Source organism: Salvelinus alpinus, chromosome 4 (assembly GCF_045679555.1).
Source record: "Salvelinus alpinus chromosome 4, SLU_Salpinus.1, whole genome shotgun sequence".
Lineage (NCBI taxonomy): Eukaryota > Metazoa > Chordata > Actinopteri > Salmoniformes > Salmonidae > Salvelinus > Salvelinus alpinus.
The window spans coordinates 27136784-27156709 of NC_092089.1; the positions used below are offsets into that span (position 1 = coordinate 27136784).

The 19926-nt window shown below is 45.8% G+C and overlaps 2 protein-coding genes across 3 annotated transcripts in view; one reads left to right on the plus strand and one right to left on the minus strand.

The window, feature by feature from the left end:
• Nucleotides 1-78: 78 nt before the first annotated feature.
• Nucleotides 79-13290, plus strand: LOC139572286 (phosphoinositide 3-kinase regulatory subunit 4-like). Its single transcript, XM_071394943.1, has 18 exons — nucleotides 79-1497; nucleotides 1746-1879; nucleotides 2008-2626; nucleotides 2748-2882; nucleotides 3021-3242; nucleotides 3831-4004; nucleotides 4116-4261; nucleotides 4823-5026; nucleotides 5164-5365; nucleotides 6688-6785; nucleotides 6925-7147; nucleotides 7344-7509; nucleotides 10700-10864; nucleotides 11184-11395; nucleotides 11556-11687; nucleotides 11789-11978; nucleotides 12507-12627; nucleotides 12806-13290. Exons 1-18 carry the CDS (start codon nucleotides 780-782, stop codon nucleotides 12974-12976), a joined length of 4032 nt encoding a protein of 1343 aa, XP_071251044.1. The 5' UTR covers nucleotides 79-779; the 3' UTR covers nucleotides 12977-13290.
• Nucleotides 13291-15175: 1885 nt separating this feature from the next.
• Nucleotides 15176-19926, minus strand: part of LOC139572285 (collagen alpha-6(VI) chain-like) — a 31912-nt gene continuing 27161 nt past the window's right edge. For both annotated transcript variants that reach the window (XM_071394940.1, XM_071394941.1), the window contains exons 35-39: nucleotides 19785-19884; nucleotides 18132-18797; nucleotides 17737-17997; nucleotides 16103-16150; nucleotides 15176-15877 (exon numbers count right to left, since the gene is read on the minus strand). In XM_071394940.1, the coding sequence (XP_071251041.1) occupies nucleotides 15687-15877; nucleotides 16103-16150; nucleotides 17737-17997; nucleotides 18132-18797; nucleotides 19785-19884 (1266 nt within the window). In that variant the 3' untranslated portion in view covers nucleotides 15176-15686. The remainder of the gene's footprint in view (nucleotides 15878-16102; nucleotides 16151-17736; nucleotides 17998-18131; nucleotides 18798-19784; nucleotides 19885-19926) is intronic.

Here is a 19926-nt window from a genome sequence, read left to right on the forward strand (position 1 = left end):
ATTGGACAAAAGGATGTTAGCGATTGTAAAAAACAAAAACTGTAAATGATGGGGCTGTGATTAAGATATCAATCAGGGTGGATTTTGATGTAATGTCTTTGTTTTTCTCTTGTAGCTTGCTGTGGTAAGTTCCTGGACCCATACAAAGTTATATCGCTTAACAGTAACACATGGCATTATTTTACATCCTTGCATGACCTTCAGTGAGAGACTCTGAGAGGCACCAAATTACATCCACAGCATGTATTGTAAATAGTCACATAGATATACAGATGTACGATCTTAATTTGAGACAGTTTGCTACAGCAGGGAAATAATCCTGCAGCAACAGGGAATGTGAATTATTATGTGGATTATAGTTAACTGGGATTTTTTTGTAGGGGTTGATACATTTTTCATTAGGGCAAATCAAGTCTGACATTCTAAAGTATAAATTACAAACTTTAGAAGCCTTTTTAAACATCGAACACACTACACGTTTTGCATTTCCTGCGGTGCAGGAAATTTTTCAGCAACAAAAGAGTGATCAAATTAAGATCCTTCATCTGTACTATTCATATGGTGTTTGATGCTCAGAATATATCATGACATTATTATAATGATAATGTAACTGGCATTCACAGTGTGTGAGTGTGGTCCGGTGAAGCTACTCTTTGTACTGGACAGTTCAGAGAGCGTTGGGCTGCAGAACTTCACCCTGGAAAAAGAGTTTATCATTCGAATCATCAACAAGATTACCTTGTTGATGTACAGGACCCTGGTCAGAGTGAAGCAGAACCATGGGGAATCAGCTAGCAGGGATCGCTCCTGCCCAGATCCTATCTGTCGACAGCTACTTCTCTGACATCCATGATCACGAGTACGACAAGAGCCTGGGCAGCACGCGCTTCTTTAAGGTGGCCCGCGCCAAGCACAGGGAAGGCCTGGTGGTGGTGAAGGTGCTTGCCATCCAGGACCCATCTCTACCTCTCACCAGCTACAAGCAGGAGCTGGAGGAGCTAAAGATCAGACTACACTCGTGCCAGAACTGCCTGCCCTTCCAGAAGGCCTCCCTCACTGAGAAAGCAGCCATCCTCTTCCGCCAGTACGTCCGGGACAACTTGTATGATCGCATCAGCACGCGACCCTTCCTCAACAATGTGGAGAAGCGCTGGCTAGCCTTCCAGATCCTCACCGCCGTAGACCAGGCGCACAAATCGGGCGTGCGCCACGGTGACATTAAGACAGAAAACGTGATGGTGACCAGCTGGAACTGGGTGCTGCTCACAGACTTTGCCAGCTTCAAGCCCACCTATCTGCCTGAGGACAACCCAGCTGACTTTAATTACTTCTTTGACACGTCTCGACGGAGGACATGTTACATCGCCCCCGAGAGGTTTGTGGATGGGAGTATGTTCACCACAGAGAGCGACCAGAATACCCCTCTGGTGGACCTCACCAGCAACAGCCAGAGGAGCAGGGGAAAGCTCAAACAGGCAATGGATATCTTCTCAGCAGGTAACTTTCATAGCTGAAACATATTTTCTGTTTGGGGCAATGGAGAGAGATAAGTGGATGCCATGGACTCGTCCAATTTACTAGTAGTTGTATGATCGACATTGAGAGTGTTTAAACATCTAATGTACATTCCCCTTCCCTGGCTGTTATTTCATGTGTTTACTAGTAGTTGTATGATCGACATTGAGAGTGTTTAAACATCTAATATACATTCCCCTTCCCTGGCTGTTATTTCATGTGTTTTTTAGGTTGTGTGATCTCAGAACTCTTCACAGAGGGAGTACCACTGTTTGATCTCTCCCAACTTCTGGCGTATCGCAAAGGACACTTCCAGACAGAGCATGTTCTCATGAAAATAGAAGACCATTACATCAGAGAACTAGTAATAGTCTATATGCTTTATCTTCACGTGAAGATGTTCTTGTGAAATCCTAAATTCATCCTGAGCACCAATTCTTAAGTGTACCGCTGTCTCCTGGTAACCATCAAAACCCTCTTTTCGCCTCCTAGGTGGCCCAGATGGTGCAGCGGGAGCCGGAGAAGCGTCTGACTGCGGAGGAGTACCTGAAGCAGCAGAGAGGTAACGCCTTCCCAGACATCTTCTACACCTTTCTGCAGCCCTACATGGCCCAGTTTGCCAAGGAGACCTTCCAGTCGGCAGACGAGCGTGTGTTGGTCATCCACAAGGACCTGGATAACATCCTCCATAACCTCCGCGGGGGAGGGCCAGGCGGGTCGACAGAGAAGCCTGAGAAGGAGGACCAGGAGTCGAGTGTGGTGTCGGCCAAGGAGGAGCAGGGTCTGGTGGTGTTGGTGTCTGTCATCACCTCCTGCCTCCAGACGCTGCGTTCCTGCGACTCCAAGCTGGCGGCTCTGGAGCTGGTGCTGCACCTGGCGGGCCGCCTCAGGGTGGAGACGCTGCTGGACCGGATCACGCCATACCTGCTGCACTTCTGCAGCGACCTGGCGCCACGGGTTAGGGCCCAAGCCGTGCGCACCCTAGCCAAGGTGCTGGCGCTGGTGAAGGAGGTTCCCCGTAACGATGTCAACATCTACCCAGAGTACATCCCACCGGGCATCGCCCACCTGGCGCAGGACGACGCCACCATTGTCAGGCTGGCATACGCAGGTCAGTTGGGTTGACAATGACCACGGGTCGCTCTAAATATGATAACACACTTAATTGTCCAAAGGTTGTCAGTATTTATTGTTGTTTGTAATGCCTATCCATTCGCCTCTCCTTTTCTCAGAGAACATAGCCCACCTGGCTGAGACAGCTTTGCGTTTTTTAGAGCTCGTTCAGGAGAATAACCTCAATATGGAGCACGGCTTGAATGGGGAGGACACAGAGGAGACCCTCCACCCCAATGAGAACTACGACTCTGGTAATTTTAAGGCCTCCTCTCTCTCAAATATCAGATCGGAGGTAGAGGTTTATCACCGAAACATGGATACTGAATGCCGCACCTGACGCTCCCTTGGGAAAATTATATTCTGTTCTGACTTCCTGTTCCTCCTGACAGAGCTGCAGGCGCTTCATGAGAGGGTGCAGCAGAAGGTGGTTACGTTACTGAGCGACTCGGAGAACATCGTCAAGCAGTCTCTGATGGAGAACGGCATCACGCGGCTCTGTGTGTTCTTTGGCCGGCAGAAGGCCAACGACGTGCTCCTGTCCCACATGATCACTTTCCTGAACGACAAGAATGACTGGCACCTTCGGGGAGCCTTCTTCGACAGCATCGTGGGTAAGGTGGAGGACTGTGCCACAGACACGGTGCCCACACTTAGTCACTCAAATATGCTAATGGGCAAAGCTGGATGTGTACATGCAGGAAGTCTCTGAGATACAGAGATCCTAGAATATATTTTCTCTTCAATGACCCGTCTTTCACTTTCCACTCTCTCCACTCTCCCCCTCCTCCCCCCTTCCTCTTGGTTTCTGTCTTTTAATTTTCTCTTTTACTCTCCCTCTTTCATCTCTCTCTCTCTTCCTTTCTTTCCATCTCGCTTCCTCTCTTTCCATCTCTCTCACTCTCTTTCCATCTCTCTCTCTCCCTCTTTCCATCTCTCTCTCTCTCTCTCCCTCTTTCCGTCTCTCTCTCTCTCCCTCTTTCCATCTCTCTCTCTCTCCCTCTTTCCATCTCTCTCTCTCTCTCCCTCTTTCCATCTCTCTCTCTCTCTTTCCATCTCTCTCTTTCTCTCTCTCTCCCTCTTTCCATCTCTCTCTCTCTCTTTCCATCTCTCTCGTTCTCTCTCTCCCTCTTTCCATCTCTCTCTCTCTTTCCATCTCCTCTCTCTCTCTCTCTCTCTCTCTCTCTTTCCATTTCCTCCAGGTGTGGCGGCGTACGTGGGCTGGCAGAGCTCATCCATCCTGAAGCCCCTCCTGCAGCAGGGTCTGAGTGACGCGGAGGAGTTTGTCATCTACAAGGCCCTCAACTCTCTCACCTGCATGTGCCAGCTGGGCCTGCTGCAGAAACCACACATCTACGAGTTTGTCAGTGACATCGGTGAGATGGGGTGGAGAGGAGCTTAGAGATGGCAGGGGAAGGATAGTGTTGTTACTATACTATGTAAAAAAGGCACTTTTTGTGATGAACTTTTCCCCCTTATTTTGAAAGCCCCATTCCTGTGCCACCCCAACCTGTGGATCCGCTACGGGCCGGTGGGCTTCATCACCGTGGTGGCCCAGCATCTCAACATAGCAGACGTCTACTGCAAACTGATGCCTCACCTCAACCCCTTCATCACCCAGCCCATCATACAGGTAAGACTTCCACACACGCTCACTTACCAACTTCACGTGTAACACATTGAAATAATCTCCCAGACTCTTATTCAATTATGTTATGTGGTGCTATTCTATGGTGTGCTGTACTTTGCTATGCTATGTTATGTTATGCTGTACTGTGCTATGCTATGTTATGCTGTACTGTGCTATGCTATGTTATGGTGTGCTGTACTTCGCTATGTTATGAGGTTCTATGTTATGGTGTACTGTGCTATGTTATGGTGTGCTGTGCTTTGCTATGTTATGGTGTGCTGTGCTATGCTAGGTTATGGTCTGCTGTGCTATGTTATGGTGTGCTATGTTATGGTGTATTGTGCTATGTTATGGTGTACTGTGCTATGTTATGGTGTACTGTACTGTGCTATGTTATGGTGTACTGTACTATGTTATTGTGTACTGTGCTGTGTTATGGTGTGCTGTACTATGCTATGTTATGGTGTGCTATGTTATGGTGTACTGTGCTATGTTATGTTATGGTGTGATATGCTATGGTATGCTGTACTGTGCTATGTTAAATTAGGCTGTGTTTCCTCTCAGATTGATAAAGAGATAGTACTGCTGAGTGTGCTGAAGGAGCCAGTGAGCCGCTCCATCTTCGACTACTCCCTGCGCTCCAAAGACATCGCCAGCCTCTTCCGCCACCTGCTGCTGCGGCAGAAGAAGCGTAGCGGCTCACTCCCAGAATGCCCCATTCCGGAGGACCCCGCCATCGCCCAGCTGCTTAAGAAACTGCTCTCTCAGGTCAGAGGGCGGGAGTGATGTCTCGACGTTACATGGATGGGAAATGTATTGTTTCCATATAATGCACAACGTTTGACCATTATTGTTATGATGATGATGATGATGATCACAACGATGGTGATAATTGTTTATTGTAGGGGATGACGGAGGCTGAAGAGGACAAACTGCTAGCACTGAAGGACTTCATGCTCAAGTCCAACAAGGCCAAGGCCAACATGGGAGACCAGAGCCACCTGGGGGAGGCAGTCCAGAGCGGGGTCATTGACCTGGCCACGCTGGGCATCATGGGACGCCAGGTGGACCTGGTCAAACCTAAACAGGAGGCCGAGGACAAGAGAGGTAGGGACGCCACTGACACCTGGTGGTCAAAGTACACCCCTGTAATAGCAGAGAGGGGTACACAAACCCAAAGTCTGCAAATACACAGACAGCCCATTTCTGATATTTTGCCCAAATATTGAAGAGAAAAAAATGGAAATGGGCTGCCTGTGTAAACACAGCCAAGTTGACCCTTAGCCTTAAAACTCTTGTGTGTAAACACTGAAAAGATTGGATAGGTTGATATTATAGTTGATATATTTTCAACATGTTTGATATCAATGACCTGTCATTTATCTGTTTGCAGACTTCATCACCACAGCATCTGGTATATTGCTGGTGTGGTTTAGCCTGTAATGATGTGCATAACAAATAATCCCATCCAGACAGCATTTCCCCCAGATTACCCACATCGCCTCATTACATTTAATTCACTAGATGGGTTAAACTGCATCAGGACAAGCAGAGTTTTCACAAGTTCTCATTACCTCTGTGGCTGTCAACACACGACAGAGCAGTACATGTTAGTGTTCAGTCAAACCTTTATTTGGTTATTCCTGCGGCAGCACACATACATCTCCTTTTCCCTGTAGTCAAATATACTGTCCGACTGGCCTTGATTTGTGTTAACATACCAGACAGACTCCCCCTAGGGGCATCACGTTCTGTTAAAAAGACCTGTGTGCTCTCTGGCAGTAGTGTAAACAATGGATCTAAGGCCCTTAGTCTGTTTAAGGAACACTATACCAGTTAAATCCCATATGGGTCTAGACCATGGTATTCAATAGAAAGTATTTATTCAAGGACACACTGAAAGATTGTGTTGTGTATCTACGCCCTAGGATAACAGGTACAGTATATTAACATTAACCTGTTGGGCGTTTTGGAGTGTTTTTTTCATAGGCACTGTTAGTAGCTTGTCTGACACAATTTACTGTGGGCTAAAAGTGACTGTGTGTTGCAGCTGGTATGTTTCAATCGCATGGATCTGTCCTTTTGGAGTGTTGGACTGCTGCTGGTGACTAATTTAACTACTCACTCTAACATGTCCTGTGATTAGCATATCTCCCAGCTCCCAACTGCTTCATGTAGTCTGGTGGTCTTAAAACCTGTTGTATCTGCGTTGGCCTTCAGCTCCTTTTAACGCCTGCCGTCTCCCGTTAGTATTTTCATTAGATGTTTGAAACCGTAGTGCCTTCTCCATGGCTTATTGGAGTAGCTGAAAATAGGGAGCCCCCTTCAACTTAATGGCTATTCAATCCAACAGTCCTCAAACTTTTGACCTCCAGTGCTGAATGCTTCTTAACTAGTGTTTCTTAGCTTTTTCTGTTTTTCCCTTTCAGCACGGAAACACACCAAACAGGACTCCAACATGAATGAAGAGTGGAAGAGCATGTTTGGCTCTCAGGAGTCAGCGGCTACGGCACCAGAGCCCCCCACGGTACATAACGGGTTAACCTATGATGTCTGCTAAGAATAAGGGGAGGGGGGGGGCGAGGGTTGAATGATCGATTGATTGATATACTAATTGATTTATTTTATAGTCTGGTAATCTACCTTCTATCTCTGTACTCCACCAGGTGCCTGAAGGGGCAGGGACTCAGACCAGGAAGACCACAGCCTCCCCTGGTGTCCCTGTGGGGCAGTCTGCAGGCGCAGTCTCCACCTACCAGCGTCGTCTCAACACGTGCAAGGCGGAGCTTCAACATCTGGTGCAGCAGAAGAGGGAGCAGTGCAGCGCAGAGCGCATGGCCAAGCAGATGATGGAGAGTGCTGAATGGGAGAGCCGTCCGCCTCCGCCAGGTAAAGTAGTGCCACTGGGACAACAAAGGTTAGTTCATAATGACTTCACAAGGGATTCTTTTTTGGTCATTATATTATTGAATATACCACTAGAGGTGTGTTTCTTGCCAATTTGGACTAAGCACAGCAGAAATGTCAACAAGCAGTAGGGTTAGTCAGGGCCCCTCCACATCCACATTGTGTTGTTGTTCTGCAGGGTGGCACCCTAAGGGTCTTCTAGTGGCCCACCTCCATGAGCACAAGTCTGCTGTCAACAGTATCCGTGTGTCAGACGAGCACTCCATCTTCGCCACGGCCTCCAACGACGGCACTGTCAAGGTCTGGGACAGCCAGAAGATGGAGGGCAAAACCACCACCACCAGGTACGCCAACCAAATAGTAACCAATAACCAACCAGTTAACCAAGTAGTAACCAATAACCAACCAGTTAACCAAATAGTAACCAATAACCAACAGTTAACCAAGTAGTAACCAATAACCAACCAGTTAACCAAATAGTAACCAATAACCAACCAGTTAACCAAGTAGTAACCAATAACCAACCAGTTAACCAAGTAGTAACCAGTAACCAACCAGTTAACCAAGTAGTAACCAATATACAACCAGTTAACCACGTAGTAACCAATAACCAACCAGTTAACCAAGTAGTAACCAATAACCAACCAGTTAACCAAATAGTAACCAATAACCAACCAGTTAACCAAGTAGTAACCAATAACCAACCAGTTAACCAAGTAGTAACCAGTAACCAACCAGTTAACCAAGTAGTAACCAATATACAACCAGTTAACCAAGTAGTAACCAATAACCAACCAGTTAACCAAGTAGTAACCAATAACCAACCAGTTAACCAAATAGTAACCAATAACCAACCAGTTAACCAAATAGTAACCAATAACCAACCAGTTAACCCTCAACCCTGGTTGGTTATTGGTTATCAGGGATAGAAGACCTGCAAGTGGTGACAAAAATGATAACAAATGAGGGACTAGAAGATGACTATTGGGCGACTACTCATGTATTTTCGGGTGGGGGCATTGTCATTTTGTTGTCTTTCATTCATCCAGGTGAATCTGTTGGTTTTTTTTGTCCACCACCTGTACCTTTTAACACATAGTAGAGAGGGAGAGTTGAAACAGTCTTCAAATAGACTTTAGGAAGACAAGTTGGACTAATTTAACAAGAATAGCAGTACAGCAAATGTCAGATTTCAGACATTCATTGAAAGCTGTGTGTGTTATCAGTGCTACTTCCACGATGAATAGCAATATTAAGATTATTTGAATAACTTTATGGGAGATTAATATAATCACATTTTACATAAGAAATGTCAGTTTTGAACATTTGGAAATTAATTAAAATATATTATTTAAGAGGTGGGTTTATTTGGAACACCCATGGCTTAAAGGGTACACTTGATACCCATTAAGCCCACTCTGGACTTCGCACATATTTAATAAATATTTGTATGAATTATAATAAAATCTAAGTCAAGTTATAAAACATCACATGAGAGATGAGTCTTTCATGTTATCTCCAATTTTTTAAATAAAAATGTGGGCAGTATTGTCACGCCCTGACCGTAGATTGCTTTGTATGTTTTTATTTTTAGTTTGGTCAGGGTGTGATGTGGGTGGGTATTCTATGTTGTAGGTCTAGGTTTTCTATTTCTATGTGTTTGGCCTGGTATGGTTCTCAATCAGGGGCAGCTGTCTATCGTTGTCTTTGATTGAGAGCCATACTTAGGTATCCTGTTTTCCCACTTGTGTTTGTGGGTGGTTATTTTCTGGTTAGTGTTTGTTGCACCTGTCAGAACTGTTCGTTGGTCGTTTTGTTGTTTTTGTTCGTGTATTCATTTTGATTAAAAGTATTATGGATACGTACCACGCTGCACTTTGGTCCTCCTCTCCTTCTCCCGACGACTATTGTTACAAGTATATGTTAGAAATGTCTGAACTTAGATTTTGGTGGGCTTAATAGGTACACTTACCCTAGTTTATCTGAGCAGGAGGGGAAAACCATTACCAGGATATAGGTGGTGAATACCGTTATCAGGATATAGCCAGGATATAGGTGGTGAAAACCGTTACCAGGATATAGGTGGTGAATACCGTTACCAGGATATAGCCAGGATATAGGTGGTGAAAACCGTTACCGGGTATAGGTGGTGAATACCGTTGCCAGGATATAGGTGATGAAAACCGTTACCGTGTATAGGTGGTGAATACCGTTACCAGGATATAGCCAGGATATAGGTGGTGAAAAACGTTACCGGGTATAGGTGGTGAATACCGTTGCCAGGATATAGGTGATGAAAACCGTTACCGTGTATAGGTGGTGAATACCGTTACCAGGATATAGCCAGGATATAGGTGGTGAAAAACGTTACCAGGATATAGGTGGTGAACACCGTTACCAGGTCCTCTTTAGGTACAGTGCCTTCAGAAAGTATTCATACCCCTCGACTTAGTCCACATTTTGATATGTTACAGCCTGAATTAAAAATATATTAATACATCATAATGACAAAGTGAAAACATGTTTTTAGAGATTTTTGCCAATTTATTGACAATGGAATACAGAAATATCTCATTTATTTCGAACAAAAATGTAAACACAACATGCAACAATTTCTAAGATTTTACTAAGTTACAGTTCATAGAAGGAAATCAGTCAATTGAAATAAATTCATTTGGCCCTAATCTATGGATTTCACATGACTGGGCAGGGGCGGAGCCATGAGTGGGACTGGGAGGGCATAGGCCCACCCATTGGGGAGCCAGGCCCTGCCAATCGGAATGAGTTTTTCTCCACAAAAGGGATTTATTCCAGACAGAAATACTCCTCAGCACTCAAGACATTTCAGCTTTTCATTTAGAATTCATTAAAACAAAATTCTAAAAACAGAATTCCACTTTGACGTTATGGGGTATTGTGTGTTGGACACAAAATCTTAATTTAATACATTTTCTAATTCAGGCTGTATCACAACAAAATGTGAAAAGTCAAGGGGTGTGAGTACTTTCTGAAGGCAATGTATATGAAAGTGTATTAAGGCATCGGAGGAGGAACAGACATCAGCTCGCCTTTTCACAGATGTGCTCTACCTGTGTTGACCATCTAAGATTTGATTGGAATGCACTTGGATAAGAGCGTCACTCTGGATAAGAGCGTCACTCTGGATAAGAGCGTCACTCTGGATAAGAGCGTCTCTCTGGATAAGAGCGTCTCTCTGGATAAGAGCGTCTCTCTGGATAAGAGCGTCACTCTGGATAAGAGCGTCACTCTGGATAAGAGCGTCACTCTGGATAAGAGCGTCACTCTGGATAAGAGCGTCACTCTGGATAAGAGCGTCACTCTGGATAAGAGCGTCACTCTGGATAAGAGCGTCACTCTGGATAAGAGCGTCACTCTGGATAAGAGCGTTACTCTGAATAAGAGCGTCACTCTGAATAAGACCGTCTGCTATAAATGACCAAAACGTTGATGGAAAAACTAATGAACAACAGGCCTCAATCCAACCTGTGTGAATGTTTTGATGCTGTCTTACAGGTCAGTGCTGACGTACTCCCGCATCGGGGGCCACGTGAAGACGTTGACCTTCTGTCGGGGGTCACACTACCTGGCTGCTGCCTCAGACAACGGTTCCATCCAGCTCCTGGCCATCGAGGCCAACAAGCCCCCCAAATCACCCAAAGTGAACCCCTTTCAGACCAGGTATGTACTATCCATCATGGGTTGATCAAGCAGAAAGTTGGTTTTATTTACAGTAGTTGATATAATTATTATTTATTGGATTTATATAATGCTTTTCTACCAACTGAGGTACACAAAGCACTTTACATAGTAGGGGGAAACTCACCTCATCCACCACCAAGGGACTTGCAGTATCATGTAGTTATCATGATCATGCAGTAGAGACTGTAGTATCATGTAGTTATCATGATCATGCAGTAGATACCGCAGTATCATTTTGATGCCACAATGTAATAATGAGTTACTCCACATTTTACTGTTATATCGACTGTCCTCTCAGGTTCCTGGACCAGAAGGATGACGGCTGCGTGGTGGACATCCACCATTTTAATTCTGGAGCCCAGTCTGTGCTGGCCTACGCCACGGTGAACGGCTCCCTGGTGGGCTGGGACCTGCGCTCCAACTCCAACGCCTGGACCCTCCGCCACGACCTCCGCCTGGGCCTCATCACCTCCTTCACCGTGGACATGCACCAGTGCTGGCTCTGCCTGGGTATGTGGGTGTTGGTGTGAGCACGTGGGCGGATGTGGGTTGTGTGGTGCATGTTGTGTGTATGAAAAATGTAAATGGATTTCGTCTGAAAATTGCATTGTAAACTTAAACAGAGTTGTGACTTATCTACTGAATCCTATTCTGATTCGTCCACACACAGGTACAAGCAACGGCACTATGGCATGCTGGGACATGCGGTTCCAGCTCCCCATCTCAAATCACTCCCACCCTGCCCGAGCACGAATCAGACGGCTGCTCATGCACCCGCTCTACCAATCCTCCGTCATTGCTGGTGAGACTCGATGTCATCATATTTTTTTATCTTTATTAACGAAACCTTTCTTTGAGGGTCAAATCAAGCTATTATTTGTGTGTTTTGTTGCTGTTTTGTAGCGGTCCAGGGCAACAATGAGGTATCCATGTGGGACATGGAGACTGGGGACAGGAAGTTCACGCTGTGGGCCAGCTCTGCTCCCCCTCTCTCAGAGATGCAGCCGTCCCCCCACAGTGTCCATGGGATCTACTGCAGCCCTGCAGACGGGAACCCCCTCCTCCTCACAGCCGGCTCCGACATGAGAATCAGGTATGTTTGCTATACTCTCGACTGGACTAACCATCCTTCTGATATATTTAACCCAGTTCTGACCATGTATGTTTGCTATACTCTCGACTGGACTAACCATCCTTCTGATATATTTAACCCAGTTCTGACCATGTATGTTTGCTATACTCTCGACTGGACTAACCATCCTTCTGATATATTTATCCCAGTTCTGACCATGTATGTTTGTTATACTCTCGACTGGACTAACCATCCTTCTGATATATTTAACCCAGTTCTGACCATGTATGTTTGCTATACTCTCGACTGGACTAACCATCCTTCTGATATATTTAACCCAGTTCTGACCATGTATGTTTGCTATACTCTCGACTGGACTAACCATCCTTCTGATATATTTAACCCAGTTCTGACCATGTATGTTTGCCGGAGGACATTTAAGTTTGTGTTTGACAATTTGGCTTAGCCAAGAAGTGTGTTGGATGGCGTTAGCTTGTTTGTTTTGTCAGTCAAGTCTTATTTCTATACTGTGTTCTGTGTTATTACCAGGTTCTGGGACTTGGCTTACCCAGAGAGGTCCTACATCGTGGCAGGTGGAGCCAATGAACCGCTGCACTGTCCCTCAGTCCTCTACAGCCGCAAGATCATCGAGGGCACCGAGGTTGTACAGGTATGCCCTGATAGGACGGTGGCAGTGTAGTCAGTGTATTGCTCTAAGCACCTGGTCCTACAATGAGGTGTTCAATACATCATTTCTGGGAGAGCAATTTATTTGCAGCGTTATAAACATGTATGAATAAGAAACCACAAGACAGGGAGAGATTGACCTACATTCCTTGTCCTGTCAGGAGATCCACAGCAAACAGAAGAGTGGAGCCACAGAGGACGCCCCCCGCAGGGGCCCAGAGTCCCTCCCCGTGGGCCACCATGACATCATCACTGACATCGCCACTTTCCAGACCACACAGGGCTTCATCGTCACTTCGTCCAGAGACGGCATCGTCAAAGTCTGGAAATAAACTGCCCCTTTCAGGCCCTCCCATTCTCGCTGACAGACACACCCAACCAACCAACCACACACACTAGTCCTCAACATCTTCACCCCAGAGTTTTGATCTATGTTGTAGACTTTTGTACATAGTATATTTTAAAGCTAATTAATATAAGAGAAGCTTCTGGAAATCCTGTCGCAAAATACGAGTAGATGTCAACCCTTTGTTTGTAATGACATTCACTGAAGTCACAATTATGCAATGCCTGATATCTGTTTATGTTAAACTGCTCAAAAGCAACTGTTCAAGAAGTGTCAATAAAGTTTGGTATGATGAATGAACCCTTTATGAACTGCTATTATGAACTCTATAGTTTTAGTGTTTATTGAGCACAATAGTCTTCTCTCATAGTCTCAAAGTTGTAACGTTAACAAACCAGGCCATGACCAGGACTGAAACCAATCCTTGGCATGAACAGTGTCCACATTCTCAAACCATAGCTGTTATCGATGACAACTGTCACAAGTTTAATTTGTATATCAAAACACAACAGCATATCCATTAATGCAGGGGCTTACCAGGGCTGAAGCCCCTGGATCCAGGCCCATAGGGGACCCAATAGGCAGCAAAAATAATAAGGAAATATATACAGTCTATATTATACAGTCTATGTAATTATATATGTATTTTTTTTTTACTGCAACCGCCAACCATGGGATGATTCAGGAGCCCGCTCTCAAGGAGTGTAGACAGCCTGCTGCCGCTCTGCTAATCATCAAATGAGGGGAGGGGAGGAGGTAGGGGGCCCACTTGGGTAACTGGGGGGCCCTGTCTTGATTGGGTAACTGACTAATACATTTTTTTTTATGCATAATAAATCAATCTAACTGGTCAATTGTGTGAGTCGGGCTGGGCCCAAGAGGCAAAACATTTTTTTTTTAATTATCCAGCACGGGAGCCCACACCAACGTGAAATGTTTTATAGGGGTTAGGCCACCACGAGCTGCCAGAACAGCTTCAATGCGCCTTGGCATAGATTCTAGAAGTGGACCTAAACCATGCCAGGAAAATGCATCCCACACGATAACATATACTTTGTATCCCTCATTTACTCAAGTGTTTCCTTTATTTGGGCAGCTACTGGTATGCCTACAGTCAGAAGGGCACACTTTGGGCAGCTACTGGTATGCCTACAGTCAGAAGGGCACACTTTGGGCAGCTACTGGTATGCCTACAGTCGGAAGGGCACACTTTGGGCAGCTACTGGTATGCCTACAGTCGGAAGGGCACACTTTGGGCAGCTACTGGTATGCCTACAGTCAGAAGGGCACACTTTGGGCAGCTACTGGTATGCCTACAGTCAGAAGGGCACACTTTGGGCAGCTACTGGTATGCCTACAGTCAGAAGGGCACACTTTGGGCAGCTACTGGTATGCCTACAGTCGGAAGGGCACACTTTGGGCAGCTACTGGTATGCCTACAGTCAGAAGGGCACACTTTGGGCAGCTACTGGTATGCCTACAGTCAGAAGGGCACACTTTGGGCAGCTACTGGTATGCCTACAGTCGGAAGGGCACAATTTGGGCAGCATATGCACCAAATATAGGTTACAGCTTGTTTTGTTGTGGCCATGGACATATAATCCATAAAATAATTTTGGAATCTCTTACACTGGCAATTTGACTGTTAAACTCATGGGTACTAGCAATGGCTGCCAGTCCTGATTTGAATGGGAATAGCCATCTATGGATTCTTTTTCTATGGTAGGTTGCTGCTGTAGGTTTTGCAGATTAAAAAATAATATCGTGGGAAAAACGTACAGTTTGGAAAGCAAATGCATACACCTGAAAGAAGACTAATCAGCCTGTAAAACCAATATAAATACATTATAAACTCCCATTTTTTGTGAACAGCAGCACTGTTTTAAAAAGTAGCTCATCTTGAGATAGGCTATCGCCACGACGACGAGTGCATCGGCCATCACCGTGAGTAGCCCTTGGCTTCATCTTCATCATTAGGTGAGTCAGTGTTCCACTGGAAATTGTATTTAGTAACTCAATGTATGTATACATACAAATGTATTTCTTTCTAATATTGTACATATCTGTGTGTCTCTTCATTGGCCTGGGCTATTGTTATGATTTCTTAATCCGGCCCAGGATCCGTTCAGAATCTATATCAGTAGAATAAGGTCATAAGAGCATCACAAATAAACTGACCGCTAAGGAATTTGTGCAGTTTTATTTTAAACACAGCACCAAATGGTCAAGTTAGAGGAAACAGCAACAAATCCTATTTACAAACACTGAGCGGATGACATACAGCCTGAATTTACATCTACGGTTAAAATCCAAGCTCCAGAAGTAAACAGTGCTCAAGCCTGGTGCTTGAGTTGGTTTGGGAGCTGTTGATCTGTGATGGAAAATAGCCACAAGAGACAATACAGGTTATTTCATTGGTTTAAAGTCATTCTCACAAAAGCATCAGTGCCCTTATGTATGTTTGTTGCATGACTGCATGAGAGTCAGATCCGTTACTTAGGTCTGCTTGAACAGACTTGAATAAAATAGAGAAATATTCATACTTCTGTTAGTCATTTCCATTTTTACCCAAAAGGAGATGTTAAAGATAAGGTCTAGAGTTATTTACACAGACAGTGCTGTTTTTGATGTTCACACCTTGAATGAGACATTTGTTTGGCTGGTTTTCTGGCGTGATCTTCTTCAATTCACTCTAATCAGGGTTTTAGATGTGTGGAGTTCCTCCTCACACAGAGGCCTTCGCAAGTCTCCTGCGTCTCGAAGCGGTTACCGTTGCCGCCACAGCCGCCATACCAGAAACGGGAGCACTCGCTCTGTGTCGTGTCAAAGTACCACTTCAGAGTGTAGTTCTCACAACCTCCCTTGTCCTGTTTGAAGAAACATGCATCTGGGGAAGAGGAGGGAGAGGTAACGGGGCAAAGGAGAGAAATGGGAGATAGAAAAAAGGGGATAGGATTCAGGAGAAAACACAAGAGGGGAGAGGAAAGAGAGAGGGGAGAGGACAAAGCCAAAGGTTGAGACTCATGCCTTTTACACTATTGTACAGACCCGAGCCTGCTGTCTTTTCACATGTATTATTGCGTCCAAAATTAGAGAGAGATGTGGTCCTTACCCTGGTTAAGAACTGTACTTTCCTCTGTCCTCAGGAGGGTTGTGTGATCTGTGAACACATAACATTAGAAGAAAATCTCTGGCGTAGTGCTGTGAATGATGACCTCGCAGCTGACACGACAACATGAAACAACATGACAACTGACAAAAATGGCATCACAACTTTTGTCATTTCAATCCTGTAATTGCCATACTGCTTAAACAAGGTATATTACAGTCACTAATGTTAGGGGTTCAGCTCATTAGAATTCTCTCGACTGAAAGCCTCCTGATTTCAGAATGCTAATAGAACAAATAGTGCTCTCCTCATGCAGCATGCATTATGTGATTCAGCATGTGACAAACATCACAACAGTGGTTGTAATTCAGGTTGTGGCTAACAGAGCTCTACATCTCTGACCATGATGTTCAGTAGAGGCGGTAGCAGTAGAGGGCTGGGGGACTTACTGACCATGATGTTCAGTAGAGGCGGTAGCAGTAGAGGGCTGGGGGACTTACTGACCATGATGTTCAGTAGAGGCGGTAGCAGTAGAGGGCTGGGGGACTTACTGACCATGATGTTCAGTAGAGGCGGTAGCAGTAGAGGGCTGGGGGACTTACTGACCATGATGTTCAGTAGAGGCGGTAGCAGTAGAGGGCTGGGGGACTTACTGACCATGATGTTCAGTAGAGGCGGTAGCAGTAGAGGGCTGGGGGACTTACTGACCATGATGTTCAGTAGAGGCGGTAGCAGTAGAGGGCTGGGGGACTTACTGACCATGATGTTCAGTAGAGGCGGTAGCAGTAGAGGGCTGGGGGACTTACTGACCATGATGTTCAGTAGAGGCGGTAGCAGTAGAGGGCTGGGGGACTTACTGACCATGATGTTCAGTAGAGGCGGTAGCAGTAGAGGGCTGGGGGACTTACTGACCATGATGTTCAGTAGAGGCGGTAGCAGTAGAGGGCTGGGGGACTTACTGACCATGATGTTCAGTAGAGGCGGTAGCAGTAGAGGGCTGGGGGACTTACTGACCATGATGTTCAGTAGAGGCGGTAGCAGTAGAGGGCTGGGGGACTTACTGACCATGATGTTCAGTAGAGGCGGTAGCAGTAGAGGGCTGGGGGACTTACTGACCATGATGTTCAGTAGAGGCGGTAGCAGTAGAGGGCTGGGGGACTTACTGACCATGATGTTCAGTAGAGGCGGTAGCAGTAGAGGGCTGGGGGACTTACTGACCATGATGTTCAGTAGAGGCGGTAGCAGTAGAGGGCTGGGGGACTTACTGACCATGATGTTCAGTAGAGGTGGTAGCAGTAGAGGGCTGGGGGACTTACTGGAAGTGCCACACGTCTCAAGCATTCGTTTTCCGTGCTAAAACGGTTGGCGTTAGCGTCGCAACCGCTGTACCAAAAAGGCGAGCATGCACAGAGCGTTTTGTTAAAGTGCCATCGCAAGCCATAGTCCCCGCAGTTGGTGCCACTGTCGACATCAACTTACAGTGGGCTGAAGGCAGAACAAGCAGGTTTGTAAACGGGGAAGGAAGACATGCAGTATGTGGTTGCAAACTGAGACTACTCATGCAGTGGGATACGAGGGGACACGTGAGGGAGAGAGAGAAGTAGAAGTTCTGTTATAAATGTGGGGTTACTGATTACCATTAGAGTTTGGCTGTGGCCGGGGGGGTGAAATGGCTCCATCTCCCCTGGAGAAGGCATGTATAGTGTCAACCTGGTCAAGAGCTATCTGAGTCGGAAATACACCAGTGTGCTCCAGGAACTCCTCCTCATCTGTGTACTCCTCCTCTTCCTCCTTCCACTCCTCCCACTCTGCCTGTCCTTGTCCCTGTCCGTGTTCCTGTCCCAGCATCAGCTCACACTTGAGTTTGAGATTGGCAGGAGGGTAGCTGTTCATTCCCTCTGAAATAGTGAGGGAGGAGTGAGAGAGTTAGGACACTGACAAATACAAAATGTTAAAATGTATGATTTGTTCTGGCATAATTATCTCTCCCTCAAGAGACAACCAGATGAAGAAGCATGTTAGTGTTCCTTACTGCTGAGGACCCTGAGGAAGGCTCTGAAGAAGCGCTGTGCGTAGCCTCTCTCCCACTCCTTCACGTGCCACAGATGGAGCAGGTGCTGCCCTGACGGCGTGCTCGCCAACTCCTCCACCTGGGTGCTGTTGTAATGGTCGCCCACCGCGATCACAAACAGGGAAACGCCCTGACACTTGGCCTTCAGGGAAATGGAGGCCAGCTTGGCCTGGTCCCAGTGGGCTGTCTTGGCCCCCACCACAGCCAGCACCACTCTACTCTTCCTGGGCCTGGTGGCCTTGAGGAACACCTTGCTCAGAGCGTACTCCAGGGTCTGCCCCAGAGACGACACTCCTCCCTGCTGCTGCATGCTCCTCAGGTGTGTCTGTAGACCAATGTGGTTGTGGTACTTCTGCAGGTCAAACTCTACCTTGACGGCCTGGGAAGTCTGGGGGAGCAGAGAACCACTGGTCTGGAGAAGGGCCACCCTGGCCCGGCCGTCAGCCACGCTGGGTTTGGGGCTCCAGGCTACCTGCTTCACCACTGAGCCCAGAAGCTCCTGGATGCCAGCGTACTGGTCGGCCCGGATCTCCCTTGAACCGTCCACCACCAGGGTCAGGTCCATATCCACCACCAGGGGCCGCTGAGCGTCAGTAAAATCACACTCCTGGGCTGGTTTACAGTGGTCTGATGGACACACAGAACCAGAGCTTAGAGATATTAGTAGTACAGTAGCATCAGTAGTAGTTGTGTAGTAGTAGTAGTACAGTAGTAGTGTAGTAGTAGTAGTACAGTAGCATCAGTAGTACTGTAGTAGTAATAGTATTAGTAGTGCAGTAGCATCAGTTGTAGTAGTAGTAGTACAGTAGAATCAGTAGTAGTAGTAGTAGTACAATAGCATCAGTAGTAGTTTTACAGTAGTATCAATAATAGTACTGTAGTAGTACAGTAGCAGTAGTAGTACAGTAGCATCAGTAGCAGTAGTAGTAGTAATAGTAGTACAGTAGCATCAGTAGTAGTAGTAGTACAATAACATCAGTAGTAGTACAGTAGCATCAGTAGTAGTAGTACAGTAGCATCAGTAGTAATAATAGTACTGTAGTAGTACAGTAGCATCAGTAGTAGTAATAGTAGTACAGTAGCATCAGTAGTAGTAGTACAATAACATCAGTAGTAGTACAATAGCATCAGTAGTAGTACAGTAGCATCAGTAGTAGTAGTACAGTAGCATCAGTAGTAGTTGTACAGTAGTATCAGTAATAGTAATAGTAGTACTGTAGTATTACAGTAGCATCAGTAGTAGTAGTACAGTAGCATCAGTAGTAGTGTAGTAGTAGTACAGTAGCATCATTAGTAGTGTAGTAGTAGTAGTACAGTAGCATCATTAGTAGTGTAGTAGTAGTACAGTAGCATCAGTAGTAGTGTAGTAGTAGTAGTAGTAGTACAGTAGCATCATTAGTAGTGTAGTAGTAGTACAGTAGTAGTAGTAGTATTAGTAGTGTAGTAGTAGTAGTAGGAGGAGGAGGAGGAGGAGGAGTACAGTAGCTGCATCAGTAGTAGTAGTAGTAGAAAAAAATATAAAAAATATTGGTTCTACAGCAGAATTAACCATAAAAACAAGACATACATTGATACTAAATAAGACTACATTTTATTTTGTCCCTGTGTGCTTACCGTAGCAGATGACGCAATTTTTGATTCTTGTCAGCACAGCATTTTGGTCCTGTGACCTATCCACCAGCCGAACAAGGATGAAGCTGCCCGTGTCATCAGCCTGCGCCACAACAAAACAAAAACACACACGGGCTGCATTTCA

Bases quoted from the DNA above. Each gene is read 5' to 3' on its own strand.
- LOC139572286 (XM_071394943.1), top strand. From the start codon at position 780: ATGGGGAATCAGCTAGCAGGGATCGCTCCTGCCCAGATCCTATCTGTC. The intron at 1,498-1,745 runs GTAACTTTCATA...TGTGTTTTTTAG, and splicing joins AATGGATATCTTCTCAGCAG to GTTGTGTGATCTCAGAACTC. The intron at 4,005-4,115 runs GTGAGATGGGGT...TTATTTTGAAAG, and splicing joins CGAGTTTGTCAGTGACATCG to CCCCATTCCTGTGCCACCCC.